Raw genomic sequence first — 16301 nt, forward strand, 5'->3', positions numbered from 1 at the left:
ATTTATACTAGGTCATACATCCATATTAGAAAAGTATCTAGGTTCATGCATCAATGAAATTGAAAGAGTTTTACATTTTAAACAAAGGTCTTTAAGAATGGAATCTTTTAAAAAAATTGTGACTAAATTTAAAAATATTTGACTTGCGTGGTAATAGTCTTCATTAAGCAAACAGGATTAGACAAAGTCAATCCCCTCTTAAAACGTGTTATTTCTAACAATGGCCCGTGAACTATCTGTCCACTCTCTCAATGAGATTTAAAAATTGCTATATCGATACTTTAAAAACTACTTCAGAATTAGAAACAATAGCAAATGAAATCTATGAATTTCAATCATAATCACATGGAGCATTATATATCCAGTAAATAGTATACATTTAAAATTAACATGGCTAAAAAACTTCTGTTTAAACGAAGAAAAGATTTACCTTGAGCCGTTTTTGTACGGCTGACAATTCCGTCATTTTAAATGAAAATAAAAGAAAAATGTTTTGATTTTGAATCAGTGAACTCCACTCCTGCACTACTCCCTCACTCCACTATGACTAGTTCATAACACAGACACACACAGGATAATATAAAGCGGCCAGGGGCCCACTCAAGGGTGAATTTTCTCCAATCATTATACACACTTCACAGAGCACAGGTCAGCTGTTTTATGGGGGGATTTTATGTAAGAAGTATATCTCTCTATTACAGCCAAAGATGATTACATCTTATTCTACTATACAAGAGATATGACCATGAATAGGGATTTTTAGCTTTGTTTATGATCTGTGTATTGATCTGATACACACAGCTGTGCTTCACAGTTTTAAGAGGGGAGAACTGCATGTGTGCTGCATTTTTTGAGTATAATAAAGGTTCTGCTTATGCTGCAAAATATTTTCATGATCTGATCTGGTTTATTTCCTTTATCTCCTAAAATTAACATTTTATCAAATAAATTGATTATGGATTTAGCCAGGCATGCATATGTATTCCAAGTACTTTTACAATCAATAGTTTATGGCTCTATTTATAAACAATTGTCCCTAAACCATTTCATTTGTCTTGATGGCCTAATTATTTCACTTTTATGGATCAGACCATAAACTGACCTAGGCAGATATTATCACCAAAAAACTTAAGATGTGTAACATTAATAGTAAATGGCCAATGTCCTATTCATATTATGTGTCTGGTAATAATATACCAAAGTCAGACAGGATACAAGGTACTCTTTAAAAGCCAGTAATTGATTTCAATATTAACTCATTTATAAAGCAATAGGCTGTTCGCCTTGCATACATCTTGATTTGATGAGTTAGAATAATGATAGGTTAGTACTCATAATTAAACCACCTCCAGTGCTTTTAAATGTCTCGAACTGTGAGCCCACAACCTTTAAAGAACATGTATACGCAAGAATGACATTGAAATTTCAAAGAGCTGCAATGAAAAAAAACAAATGCTTTGCTTGTAACCTTCAAAGCAATGGCATGGAAAAGAGTGCTAAGTGGAAAATGTGACAAGGGGGACAACTTGTACACTGAAAAACCCACCTTCTTTTTCGGACTCCTTGGACTATCTGTTGAATCCTACAAGATGCCGATGGAAACATGCATGAAAAAAAAATCTAGCATACATTCTTATGCACAAAAATCTTTTGCTTTGTGCAGAATATAAAAACACTGACACACCTATAGCCTACTTCAAATTATCAAATCAAAAACTGTGTATTATCAGGCAATAACTGTTATTGGAGGTTGTCTGGTAAAGCATTACAGCCAGCGCAACCACTTCCTTCTGGCAGCTGTGTGGGTAAGGATAAAAAAAGGAGTATTAAACACTTTATCTATCAACTGATAAGAAGATGATAAATTTTTCTGATACCAAACAAAGGGCAACTCTGCTGCCAAGAAGAAGCTTGTATCATCAGGTACAGCTGGTGTATCTGATTATTGATGATAAATACCTTATACACAAAGGAAGTATGAGGGGGGACCATGGGAACTATTTCCCAGCATGCATTACTCACCCTCCTGGAGACGGGCTTAGGCACTTCCTGGGACTTCTTTGCCTCCTCCTGCACGGATCGGAACTTATTGATGAGGGATTTGCTGGTGCCCTCCTTGGGTAGACCCTCGCTCCAATCGGTCTCCTCCTCTCTGGCAATGTCTTCACGGTGCGTTGGCTGGTTCTCGTAGATTCCTGGACCCCCTTGTTCTTGATACTGACCTGGTAGATCCCGGGGATGAACACTGCTGTTGGTTCCGGCGGGGGATTTGGGACTCAGGGGGCTCTTGATTCTGGGTTCCTCCCTTGGAGGGGTGAATTCCTTGTATCTCGGTGAGGGAGAAGCTGATTTGCTATGCTCAGTTTCAAGCTGTTTCCATTTGGACACCATATTCTTTGCGTAGCCTCTTTCTGGGAATTCGACTGCCCCAGCAGATGGTTCCTCCTCTCTGGCCACTCCCTCTCTCCTGTCTGGGTTGTTTTCTAAAATTCCACTTTCTGCCATTCTCTGCTCTACCTCCAAATGTTTCTGAGGGGTGTTTTCATAAATGCCTGACTGGGGTGGGGGAGTGAATTCCTTCTTTAATCTTGGTGAAGCTGGGGAGTTGGACCCTGAATGCTGGATTTCCCTAAATTTGTTCAACAGATTTCGAGTGGTTCCTGATTCAGGCATATCTTCTTCGTGGACATCGTATGAGTGGACAATATCAGACCTTTCCTGGGGTTTATTTTCCAAAACACCAGAGAATGTGTCTTGTCTAGGTGGAGTTATTTCCCTTGGTTTGTTTGCTGGAGAACTGCTGGGTGATCCTGAACCTTTTTGAATGTCCTTAAACTTGGAAATAACATTCTTTGCGTAGCCTTGCTCTGGTAAAGGTTCCTCGTAATATTCCCCAGATTTGACAATTTCTGGACATTCCACTGGTTTACTTTCATAAACACCAGCCTCCACTTGCCCTTCATACTGCTGAAAGGTTGCTCTTGGCTCAGACACATATTCTCCCTTAGTGAATCTGTCAGGTGTCAACTCTTTCTTCTCTCTTGGTGTAGAGGGGGATTTACTTTTGGATTCATACTCTTTGAATCTCGAAACTAAGTTCCTGGCTGTGCCTTGCTCTGGTAGAACCTCCTGTTCATGTTCATACGACTTGATGACATCTTTCTCTTCTTTAGGTTGACTTTCGAAAATGCCAGACTCAGTTTTTCCTTCATACGTCTGGAAAGTGGATCTAGGTTCGCTGACATACTCTCCCTTGGTAAATCGGTCTGGAGTCAGCTCCTTCTTTGGTGACGGAGGAGGACGATTCTTCACTTGAGTTTCTATTTCCTTGAACTTGGCCAACACATTTCTAGCATAACCCTGCTCGGGTTTGACGTCTTCCATGGTGTCGTACGACTTCACAACCCCTTCCTCAGAGACAGGTTGATTCTCGAAAATTCCTCCTTCGATCTTCTGCTCAGGTTTTTCAATAATGGCCCTCGGTTCGCTGACATACTCCATGGGACCAGAGCCCCTGGGTGGGGTAGCCTGCCTTTTCCCGACCACAGGTTTCTTGGACTCCTCCTGGATCTGGGTGAACCTCTGAAGCATGTTCTTGGCAGTGCCCACCTCTGGTAGTTCTTCCCCTATGTTTTTGGGGTCACTCTCCCTGACGACTCCGGGCTCATGGACAGGTTCGTTCTCATACACCCCTCCCTCCACCGACATAATCTCCTCCTGTACTGTGGGCTTTCTGGCCTTAGTGTCCTCCTCAACCTGAAATAAGGGGGACAATCCAGATATACAAAAGGATGAAAAACATACAAGATGAATTTAAATATTGGGGAATATTTAAGTTTATGGTTGATTATGTTGATGCTGAGATTTCAATGTTTTGATATTAATTAGAAATAAAAATTATTCAATTACTTAAAAGAGGGCAAGTATGTCAAAACTTAAGATATTAGATTAAAATTGTTCAAGATATCAAATGTTTTGATTCAATTTCATGACAAACCATGTTTTTGATATATCAATGCAGTACAAATTATCAAAGTTTGACTGTATCTGAAGCACCATAAACTGAGACTGATTTACTTAAATGTGATTTTAAACATAATTCTCTCCCATTAAGTATGATTTCTGCAGTCTCAGACCTTTTGTATACAGCTTTGTAAAGAGTATCGACAAGTTCTCTCACTCCCCCAAATTAAATATAATTTCCTTTTATCCAACTATTCAACACATACATAGTAATATGTGACCTTTAAACGACATTTGAATGTGACACTCACCTCTTGTGGACCATTACTAATGTCACCATTCTGGACAACTGTTGTCCTGTAAAGAAAGAAATAGACATGTAAGAGTTATCCCTCTTGTACCACATTCTGATAGTAAAATGATCACCTATGTACTGATAATGCTGCAGATAACACTCGTCAACTTGTGCAAATAGTTCGAGTCGTACAATATTTGCATTTTCAATTCACCTATCCCACTAATATCATGTGTTTTCGCCAAGCTTTTATCTTTTCCAATTTTCTCTTTTTTGAAAACACTGATTCATTATTATAAACAAGAATTAGAAATAAATTATCTTCTGTATGGCATTTAATTTATTCTTAAATTAATATGTGTTTTTAAAATACATGTACATTGCAATTTGTGAATGATATAAAATGACAAATGTAGGTATAATTTCAGAATATATATGGCAAATCCTCCATCTTCACAAAAGTTATCTCCCTAGTTATATGCATCAGAATAATTTGCCATCTAGTGGATAAAAACAAAATAATTATCATATCCCACATTCTAGAGCCACAGAAAACACTTTATACAATACACAGTACCAAGAATATTTGGTGACAATTTTTTTGAGTACAGTTTGCATAATCTAGTAATTACAAGATGTAAATGTGAGTATTTGATTGGTACTTATTTACGCACCTGGTTTCATCACACAAGTAAAAAAAAAAAATCTATGACTGATGTACACGTTTACTTTGTAGATTTTGTCACAAACTGCATGAATCATTTATACTATAAATATGAGAGTTTGTGTGGCCAATGCCGTAAAACCACTTATAACAAAGTGCAAGGGTTGGACAATTTTGTCTCATTATATATAATCATGATACCTTATGCATATAAAGATATATTTTAAGGCCACAGCAAATGAAAATCACTTTGCTACTTAAGTGTCAATTCATTATAATTTTGTTTGTTGAAAGCATGTTTTACATACTGTAAAGAGTACTCTAACCTAGACTAAGACAGTCTGAACAACTTTAAAACAATGTAGAAAAACCATGTTCTTAGCTCTTCCTTCAAACTCAAATAACCCTTAAAATAAATGTTCAAACCCTCGATCGATATATATTCATAGCATTGAAATAAAATTTCTTGATAGCTATACATATCTTCCACTGTCTGAAAAATCTAGAAAACTGAGTGACGAGCTCCAAGCAATCTTCAAAGACTAAACTATAGATCTAATATATACATGTGATATGAACTATATTTGTAGGACATAACAAATATTTGTAGGATGGTATAACAAATACCCCGGTATTTATATTTGTAATCTCCAATTCATAATGTACTTACGTTTTTGTTGTCGTTGTCGTCTTTTGACCAGTCTCAGTCTCTTCTGCAAGAAAAAGAAACATTACATTAGGACATTGATCCTTCCTCTAGAATTTACCCGAACTTTTTCCTCTTTATAGATTTTAAAAATTGTGTATTATAGTTCAATATGATGTATTACTTCAAATGTATGTTGAGGGAGACATTAATCTCTTTAAACATATCTACAGATATTGATAAATCAAACAGTAATAAATATGAAAGGAAATATATTTCTTAAAAAAGCTTCTTTATTAGAATTTGAATTAATATCTACAATGAAGACATTAGAATATAGCTTTATTCAAATTCAGCTTTATCCTAAATATACTATTATTATAATATTATAGTCTTCAATCATCATAGTAGTGATTATACACATATACTAATCTTTCATTTCAAGGCCTCTGGTATACATAGCATTCATAGATTTTGCACCTAAAACATCACAAGATGAATGTACAAATGATACTTTTACATGCTTACCAGTTTCCCCTAACACTTGAACAGCCTCTGCAGTACTTACCACCTTCCCAAAAGCCCTGAACAGCACTCAGTTGACCTGTCTGTTCAGTGCTTGTTTTCATCTGATGGACATATCCAGAATACCAACTGTTTCTCCCAGACAACTCTGTCTGAATTGTACTTTCCATCAGTAATTATACCACTAACAGAATTCCTGAGATTCTCTCCAAAATGAGAACTTCGAGAAGAATTTAAGAGAGCATCAAAACACCTCTCAAGTTTCCTATACACAGTTGAACTTCTATTTATTCCCTTCAACAATTCAAGAATCTCAAATTATTGCAATTAATAAATCTTTTGAAAAAATCACATTTGAAATGGTCTTCCTTCCTGATACAAATTCACCAGGGTCTTTATAAAACATTTGTATCTTACATCACAGACAGCAAAATGTCTGCTAGACAGTACATTCCATCATGTAACATATGGAGAGAATTAATATAACCAGATGGGTCAGTCTCCCCCACTGCTAAGTATTGGTTGATTCATAATTCCATTACCAAATCATGCAATCAGGACAGTTCTCATTTCTATGATTAAGAAAAGTTCAAATCCATCTCCAAGTCCCACATGGCTGAAAGGCCAGTACCTACAACAGGTTTCTGTGATGTTAAAATTGGATGAGTCATTGACTTCTCCTGAATGGGACATCATTCTATAGCAGGTTAACTCCAATCCATCCCAACTCCCAACCTTACCACCCACCCACCCCCTCCCTCGGTGGCAAATCCTTCAGTATTCATCATTACAGCTGGGTAAATTGAGACATTGCAGATAAAGTGCCCTGCCTAAGGATACAACACAGCAGCAAGTGACCAGGCAGGGTTTTGAACCAGTCACCTCTGAGTTACTAGTATTATACCTAAGACCACTGCATGAGCCAATATCACAGTGCTCCACTTTCCACTTTTCTTTTTCTTTTTTTTCAAATCTAGGCCAGCATTTTTTTATTTTTAGGTTTACAAACCCGCCGCTCAAGTTTTTGAATTTTCAGAAAAAAAATAAAATTGAGAAAAACAAAATTTTTTCTTTCCGATGTCAAATTTGAGTCGGGATCGATATTTCAAATTTACGAACTCGTACTTCCAGTTTTAAATGAACATGGCGGGTAATGAAGGCAGATATGTGTCAAGTCCATAGCAGCACTAAAGCTTGGTTTAATGTAAATATTTATCGATAGAAGTGCCATTCAAAACGTTTTATCCGTTCAGAGAACAATAAAATGCTGACGACTTTGTTGCAAAGTGACATGTTAATGAGATAATTATGTATCCGTATTCAAAAGTAACTGTCTGTAAATAGTGCAGTTGTAAATTATTTTCCTCCCACAGGTTTAAAACTGCCCATGGTAGCTATTGTCAGAGACATTGTTTAGGTTTCTGTCATAGCTTACAGTCTTAGCATCATTCTTCAGAAAATCTCTCTTGTGCATCAGATGTAGTGAATAAAACTGTGGGAGAAGTTAAGTCCATTTGAGGAAGAAATAAACAATAGCCTAAAGAAATAAAATATTTCAACTATTTAAAAACAAGAATATACAAATATATACAGGCATGTAGTATCGTTTATGGCAGCCAGAAAAATTATTTACACTTAATTGAAAAAAATTCCACCCTACTCCTCAATACTCCTTGGGAATTTCATACTCCCTGTCTGTTTTATGAAAGGAATTATTACTTTATAGGTCTCAAGTATATTAATATTTTAGAATAATATCTACCTAACACACATTAAAAACAAAAATGAAGATATGTTAAAAGAGAATTAAAAAATTGATTTTTAAAAAAAAAAATCTGTATTTTGTCCAACATCAAAAGATTTATATCACTGCCCCCAAGTGGTAGATGATGAAATAAACAATTAAAGGTTGTATTTCCCCTTTGTAACCCTTATGTGTCCAGTGGCAAGAAGCCTGTTAGGAGAGCGTAAAAAAAGAAGCAAAAACTAATGTAGAAAAGTCGATAATGTATCCAAAATATAATTTTAATTTTTTTTTTATTTCCTCCTCCTACGGGACTTTTTCATTCTGATGTTCGTAAACCTAAAAATAAAAAAATGCTGGCCCTACATTTACTATATTTTATGAGAAAAGTGTTGTCCCATAATTTATCAGAGCCCACCTAATATGTTTCACAACTGTTTAGACAAACGTACAAATAGTTTGCTTGTTAAATTAACAAGCATTAAAATTTATGAGCTATTCCAGTGGCCTGGTCAAAAATAAAACAAAGGATGAAGATGTTCCAGCAAACAGTAAATGTACAATCATGTATTACAATTTCTGAAAAATGCATCTTTAACACCCATCATTTTTCATAGCACCTCTGACTTAACTTTTGTTTCATATATATTATTTCTGTCATGATATATATGCAAGGATGTACAGGCAACCTATCATAGCTCTTAATCTTGATTTAATGTAGTAGCTGGGCATGGCCCTCTAACATTAATATACTTCCAATTGACTTCACTATATACCTTTTGTTTCATCTTGCCTTTTCATCTATTGAGTACATGTAGAAACAAACCATATTGCTTTTAGTAAATTACTTACAATTGAGTGGTTCTTAATTAAAATCTCTCCCTGCAGCTAACTTAGTATGTACACCACTAGGGAAATGAAAGTCAATGTAGAAATATGTACTGTGGGAAACTGAAAACAATTGCTTTGAGGACACAATTGTTTCTGAAAACTTGTATATTATTGCAGACTTGCAGACCTTTCACATGAATTACTACAAGGCCTTTTCCTTAAAATGAGGATAACACACCAATTTCCTTCATTTATTTTCAAGCAATTAGGACAAAAAACTCCACCAACAATACATATGCTTTATACCCGGCAATTTGCATTCATTTCATTATTTGTCAATGTCCTTAATAATCTGTGATTTTCAGCACTATTGTTCAATACTATTACATACGATTCCATAGCATGTGCAATAGTGCAACGATCTGCAATGTTTGCTTCTGACAAACAAAATGTTGTCAATCATGACCAAAGAGCTCCCGTTTATGTCTTTGACTAGATTATGCCTTCTGTAAAGGCCGCAATTTTAACATGAAATTGCAGGCAAAAAGCTTTTGTTTTGGAGTCCCCAACTCATTTTCCAGATCTCAACAATGATGTATCAAATTCAAAAGAATTGTTTTCATCCAATAAGAATCATACCTCACACATTTTCTGATACATACCACAAACACCTGTGAAAACATTTTAAACACAAAATCAAACATATAAACACATAAAAATGCTTAATGCCTGAAGACTTAAAATCCTAAAATATTGAATTCCACAATAGAGATTACCTTCATCATCAATAGTGATAGAGAATAGCTGTTCTCGCTCTTTCTTGGTCCGTGGAAGGGATGTGGTCCTAAACTGGTGAATGTATCCGTTATACCAGGCCGGAAGTCCAGCTTTATGACCAGGTGACCTCAAACTTGTCATTGTTAACTCAAGAAAAAAGAACTTCCAAAAATCCACAATCCAAAAAAGTTATCCAAAATATTCCCGTCCAATTTGTAAGACGGTGACTATGTAATCACTGATGCCCAAAAAATGGTCGACATTCCTTGTACAAATGCAAAGCATTACAAGATAAGAAAGGGGCTGGTATCTATGACAGTGCAAATAAAGTAAAAATATCCTGACCACTGTAGCTGGCAATACACACATTTAATGTCCAGAAAAGTCAATCAAGTCCTGCGTGTGGCTGCTGGTCGGTCTAGGCCCCCGGGGGCCCAAGATTACAGTCTGACCTTACACAATACAATGACAATCGCCCCGCCTAAAAACATCAGCTTTACCTTCAGCAGTCATGTCAGACCTTATCAGTAATGTTAAAATTCACTTTCACACCAACGCAGAGTCCTCTAAATCGAGTCTTTATATGTGCGTTCACACTCCAGACAGTAATGACATCATTACAATTGTGGCAGTCCTGTAAATTGAATCCCGGTAATCAACATGAGTAGAGGTCCCCAGATTGTGCTGTGTTATTTCAGATGTCCCTCAAACATATAAATGACCGAGACTATTTATATGTAAAATCCGGAGTGCTCAAGATTCTTTAATCATTCAAAAATGCAAATTTGTTGACATGAAAAATGACTCCTTCTGTCCTCTGAATACCAAACACTATGGGGCAACACATGTACGGATATAATATACTATCCTAATTCAGTGTTCTTAAAAAACAAAATAAATCCTCTTTGGTATTGATTTGGAAAACAAGCACAATATGTCCATTATATATTTATCACCAAATACCTTTGCAGAGTACCTCCAACACATGTTAAAAATCACTTCATATCTGCCCAGAACATCATAAAAACTCATCCTCTAACATCGTGTCTTGATCAATAATTTGACACCTTTTCACAAGTTTTGAAAGGTATATTCATTCATACAGATTTTCCTAATGGACGGAAATGTACTACAAAATAGATCAAGGACTCTGAATCTTTGATCACAATAAAAGAATATATATTATATATATAGTCCACTTAAAAATGACTTGTGTACCCAATAGAGAGTGGTACATTATGTTATAAACCCTCTACCTGGGGACAGGTGAAAATTCTTGCAAGATAAGGGAACCTTACAAATCTCTTCTCATAAGTGATATATATATGCTGGGATATTCTGTGCAGACAAAGAATGTACAATTCTATTTCTACAGATATTTCTGTGACTTATGTACACATTCTGACAGATATAAAGACCATCAGACTCTTGTCAACATGACCAAATGGAACCCTCTCTTTAAAGGATCCCTGTGGATAAGGTCGCCAAATGGCCCAGTTAGTATTAATTTTAATGATGAATGAATTCAAAAACTGTGGCTTTTTTGCCAGTGGTACATATAAATTTATGGCATCGGGTTATACATATATTTTAAAACAATGAGTTGACAGAAGCAGTGCAGCATACACCCCCTCCCCCTTAAATACAGATTTTAAAAAACACAAAAGTACAATTTGAAATTTTGAAACTCAGATGTTCCTTCCCCTGTATTTTTCATTACTTTTCTGAAAAAAATATTACTTAATAAGAATAAAGTGATTCTAAAGACATAAGGTAGATTTTTTTACTTATTCAAATACTCTACTGTCCATTATCATCAAGCTTTTAAATTAGAAACTACCCAAATATCCTCAACTCAAAATCAAATCTAGTCAACTTGAGTAAATGGAGATGTTCTTATTCAAAAATGTTAATTTACCTCATGGATATTAAAACCTACCAAAATTATTCTAGGGATATTTCTGAAAATTTCAGACATCTTACATGATTTAGAAATTAAAAAAGAAAACAGAGATCATTACCTGCACAGGTATTACAAAGCCAACAAGATGTTAAAATATTTCTTTTCCTCAAAATGGTAATCATTGTTTCGTCTTAATCATCTTTCACTACACCTTCATAGTCAAGAACTTTCAAAATGAAATTTTAGGTATTGCATGTTTATAGACCTAAGGAATTAAAAATTCCCCTGGGTCAGCTGCAGAAGCATATATTTTTATCCTTTAAATGAAAATGGTATATGTACTTCAACAATTCAACTTGATCCTCTTACACAAACATTGTGAAAAAAGAACATTGCTTTAGGGGATAAATAATAACTTTCATCAAAGTACAACCAACAGATCTCTTTTTAGTTGTGGAAAGATGCTGAACAAAGAATTGTAAAACTGTATAGTCCTCTCTTATGGTCTAATGGTCAAAATTAAGAACTTTTAAGAACTTTGATTAACTTGGGGCCAACCTCAAGATTCAAAAGAGGCATATATGTTTCAATATTGTGCAAGACTTGACTTGATTTTATTTTTTTCATAACTCTCTTGAGAAATTATCTTGAAATTATTCAAACTAAAAATAATAATTACCAAGCGAAACCAATTTCCCAAATCCCATTGTAAATTAAACAATAATTGAAAACAGCTAGCTATGGTTTTGAAAATATATAGACTCTGCATTAAAACACATGCAAATATTTGTATGTACAATCAATTCATATATTTCTGTTCTTACAGTTATATCAAAATGCATGTGTATACCTGCTTCAGTGTAACCTTGACCTTAAAACACCTCTAAATGAACACATACCATTAAGAACCAATTAATGTCTGTTTTTCTTCTAACTAGTCTATGTTAACTCATAAAGAAAAGGAACAAAAAAGAACTTCCCCAAACAATAAAACCATGTTACATAAAGCTTAGACATAAAGTTTTGGTTCTATCCAAAACAAATTATCGCCACCATGCCAAAACCTAGTGTGCCAAACCCGAGATCAGCTTAGATTTCTCATTGACTTCCTCTTTAGGGGAGATCAGTTCAAAAAAGAAATGGTGTTGATTAAATACAAATGCTCCCAGATTTTTAAGAGGTAAATCGATCCCAATAAAACACAATATGCATAGACTTCACCTGTTTGACAATTCAGGTAAAAAAAAAAATTCTAAAAGTTTAGGAACAGCAAGGCACCTCATTACTCTATCATTATCAACGGGCCATGTCGAAACCAAAAAATAAATAAAAACTGATTTCTGCTTGAAAGGCTACTTTTGTACTCATATATTTATATTCATTTGGTGAACAGTGAATCACCTGAAAAAAAATCAATATGGCACCGGCATTGGTGATGGTCAGTTATAGTGGTAGTAATTAACTTACTAAACCTACCTTGCTCAAAATCTACATCCCCCAACATATCAGCTGTGCACTAGAACAACACTAGAGTAAAATCATATAGATTCAATGGCTGAGGGGGGTGGTACCAACTACCAAGTCACTGCACTGTCAAGTTTAAAGATACACTTCTGAACTTCCACTTTCTGTTTTGAGAGTGTAAACAGCAGGCAATAATCCAATATAGACTTCTTGGTCCTTTTAATTCAGAAACGATCATTCAAAACACAGCTAGCCATCCATGCATTAATATTAAGAGCTTCCAACATACATTTTTTCTCTCTTGAAAGGTGTACGCTAAATTTGACAATAAAGTTTGAACTTTGACCTTGCAGAGGCCCTTAGGACATTAATAATTGATTACCAAACAATTGATAGGTTCATATGCTTTCAATGACTGGATTAACCATTGATAAGATGTTGATAAAATGTATATTAGGTTTTTTTTGTAGCATTGTTTGTGAAGCCTTTGTTTGGATACAAAACGATTATACATGTATAATACTTAACTCCGCAGAAAATAATTTATTCCAGATCCCCATTCTATTATATATGCATAAGGGTTTCTAAAATATGTAAAATCAGTTTAAGCCAATGAAAAGTGAAAAAAAAATGCACCAGCTCAGCGAAAACTTGCGAAAAGTGTCAACTTGTTTACTCTGGCTAACCTTATTACGTTCTTTGCCAATTTATGGAGAGAAAAGGGCCAGATATTGGCCCCCTTCAAAATGGTAGTGATTAGAGCTTCAAAAACTTTAAACAAATAAAAAACATAGTTTGTTTGCTATTTCATTCTTTAATAATGTTTGAATATGAAGAGCAGGTCTGGGCCTGCATAGCTTGCCTAGTCAAGGATTCACACACCTTACCCAGTCTTATGGGGGAAGGTGTATCTACGGCTGCTTTATGAGAATTTCTTTGCTGCATAGATGGAAAATGATGTGTTAAAAAGATTGTTTAAGGACCTCTCATAATCACACGTTTATCTGTATTTATCAGGTCCAGGTGATAAAATGGACTGAAAAAGATCTTTAAAAAACTCAAATTATGCAATCCCTACTTGCACAGGTTAAATTTTTATCTTATCATTTGTTTATTATGATTAACATCTGAAAATGAAACTAAAACACCAGTTAAATTTTTACCTTATCATGTGTTTTGATTAATGTTTATCACCTGAAAATGAAACTAGAATTCTAAATAAATATGACCTGGCTGTCCGTATATTAAGGATGTAATGTGTAAAATTATATTTTCAAAATTTAGACAATATCATATATTTTTTTTGGATAAAGGGTTGGAATCTTGGTACGCATCGTATCGGTGTGCTATGTTGTTAATTTGACATCAAAATTTCAACATAGATCTCCTCTAGATCTTGCTCTTGCTCTATTTTATGCAAAATCTCCAGGAATGGACATTGACACATTAACTACTTGATATAATGTTCCCTTTTCTAGTGTTAGACTGTAAAACAAAACAAGAATTCTCATCGCATTAGTCTGTCGAGATAACAACCACGTGGTTACGATGATTTGCCAGATTGTGTACAATACAACCAATCGATCAAACCACTTCATTCTCAAGGTTGTGTTAAACCAGTTAGGAAGTGGTTATTTTTTTCTTCCTACCATTTCTAACATTACAAAGAGACCTTTGAAAAGAACACTGACAAATGAACTCCATGGATGCATCGGTGTCCTTTTTTTCTACTTACTTTAAGACTGTTACCAGGTATATGCACTTATCAGAAGCTATAATACAGGATGAGTCTAGTGAGCTTCACAGGGTTGCAAGTCAGACATATTTTTTCCCTCCTACACATCCAACATAATTCCTCTGTATCCAACGAGATGACAGATTTAACCATGGTATGAGAAACATATGATGATATATCCTAGACATTTTGATACTATACTGAAAGTGGTGAAAAAGGTGTAAGAAGCCTTTGCTCACCTTCTGCAATTCTAAACAATTTCAATCTTCTTATAGTTGGTACTAAAGATTAAAATATGGTAGCTAGGTTTCTTTATAGTTTTGAAAAACAGCACAACTTCTACAAATCATTTGTATAGGCAATGAATGGAATTAATAAATTCTTGGTTAGGGTTATGGATACAAATGCAAGTGTTACAAAAAATCCCATTTCCCTTGTCTGTAATACTAATGTCTTCAAACGAGAAAGCAAAAATCATTAAGAACAATTCTTTTTGCAACTCTTTATCTTCAGAATTCCCCTCTAACTAAGTACCCAGGCATCAGCAGACTCTGGTGCTTTTAATTATTTCCAACAGATTTATTTGTTCTAACTCCAAGAATTTGCCAGCACTATACCTACTCAATGCCAAGGAAACAAGTGAATTGTAAGACAGTTTTCAATACTTCCTAGCTAATCTTATTACATGCATCTCAATTTGTTAGTTACACAACAAGAATTTCTGAAGAAATGCTTTCAACCTTGGATACTGAGCAAATGCCAGGTTAAAAATGCAATCAAGAATTTTTACAGAATCAAATTAAATTCCTATTTAAAAAATTTTCTTGTGTCCAATGAAAATTTTTAATTTTCCAATTTTAAATGGAAAACGAAACTGCACAATACCCCCTCACACACACACACACACACACACACACACACACACACACACACATATTCAGTCCAAAAGAGTCCATCATGATTGAAATTAACAAAATTTAAGAAAGTTTCAATGCATTGCAAACTTTCTAAAATGCATCTTTAGCCATCCGTGCACAATTACTGTAAGCAAGTTACTATTTTATTTTTAACAGGTGGTTTCAAAAAAGTTTTTTATCCACACTTTTACTTCATCTAAATTAACATTTCTGAGAAAAGGTCATAGGTCACTATGATCTCATCCAACAGTCCATCAAGTCTTACTATTCTGGACAACAATGGACATCCATAAGACAATTTTTCACTGGAATTTCCTCTTCTTTATTTTTTTGAGGTCATCTGACCCCTATTTGACTCTTTTACTCATGCTTTATGACTATTGTTCTTTGTCCTCCAGTTCATGCTTTTCTACCTGAGTTTCCGAATTTAATTATTATGGTCCTCTTCTGTCAGAACTTACCTCTTCATATTTCCTCTTTTATTCTTGAGATCTTTCTTCCTCTATCAGACACTTACCTCCAAGGGTTTCTTTCTTTGTTCTTGATGTCCTTTTGGACACTTTCTGATGCTTACATGTACCTCCTCAAATGTCCTCCTTTGCTCTCGTGGTCCTCTAGGACACAATGAGACACTTACCTACTCTGGTTTCCTCCTCCTTGGTTCTGGTGGTCTTCTGTCCTTTTGGTCCCTTGTCTTCTTCCTTTGAAAATTTAGAAGAAATGGTAAGTTTACCCTTCTGTTCAGTTTTAGAGGACTTACTAGAACCTACACTAACTTTCCCCTTCTCCTCCTTAGTTTTAGAGGACACATTAGTAACTTTTTCCACTTGCTGTGAT

The 16301-nt window shown here is 34.9% G+C and overlaps 1 protein-coding gene across 15 annotated transcripts in view; it reads right to left on the reverse strand.

Moving 5' to 3' along the window:
- Nucleotides 1-16301, reverse strand: part of LOC134253587 (titin-like) — a 52612-nt gene that overhangs the window by 10313 nt on the left and 25998 nt on the right. For 10 of the 15 annotated variants that reach the window (XM_062736130.1, XM_062736134.1, XM_062736139.1 and 7 more), the window contains 5 exons: nucleotides 16102-16165; nucleotides 5593-5635; nucleotides 4275-4320; nucleotides 2023-3756; nucleotides 1547-1582 (listed from right to left, as the gene is read on the reverse strand). In XM_062736130.1, the coding sequence (XP_062592114.1) occupies nucleotides 1547-1582; nucleotides 2023-3756; nucleotides 4275-4320; nucleotides 5593-5635; nucleotides 16102-16165 (1923 nt within the window). The remainder of the gene's footprint in view (nucleotides 1-1546; nucleotides 1583-2022; nucleotides 3757-4274; nucleotides 4321-5592; nucleotides 5636-16101; nucleotides 16166-16301) is intronic. The other 5 variants (XM_062736129.1, XM_062736124.1, XM_062736127.1 and 2 more) reach the window with 1 other exon arrangement.

This window comes from Saccostrea cucullata, unplaced genomic scaffold, assembly GCF_032062105.1.
Source record: "Saccostrea cucullata isolate Sc308-1 unplaced genomic scaffold, CSIRO_AGI_Scuc_v1 ctg110, whole genome shotgun sequence".
In the NCBI taxonomy this organism is placed as follows: domain Eukaryota; kingdom Metazoa; phylum Mollusca; class Bivalvia; order Ostreida; family Ostreidae; genus Saccostrea; species Saccostrea cuccullata.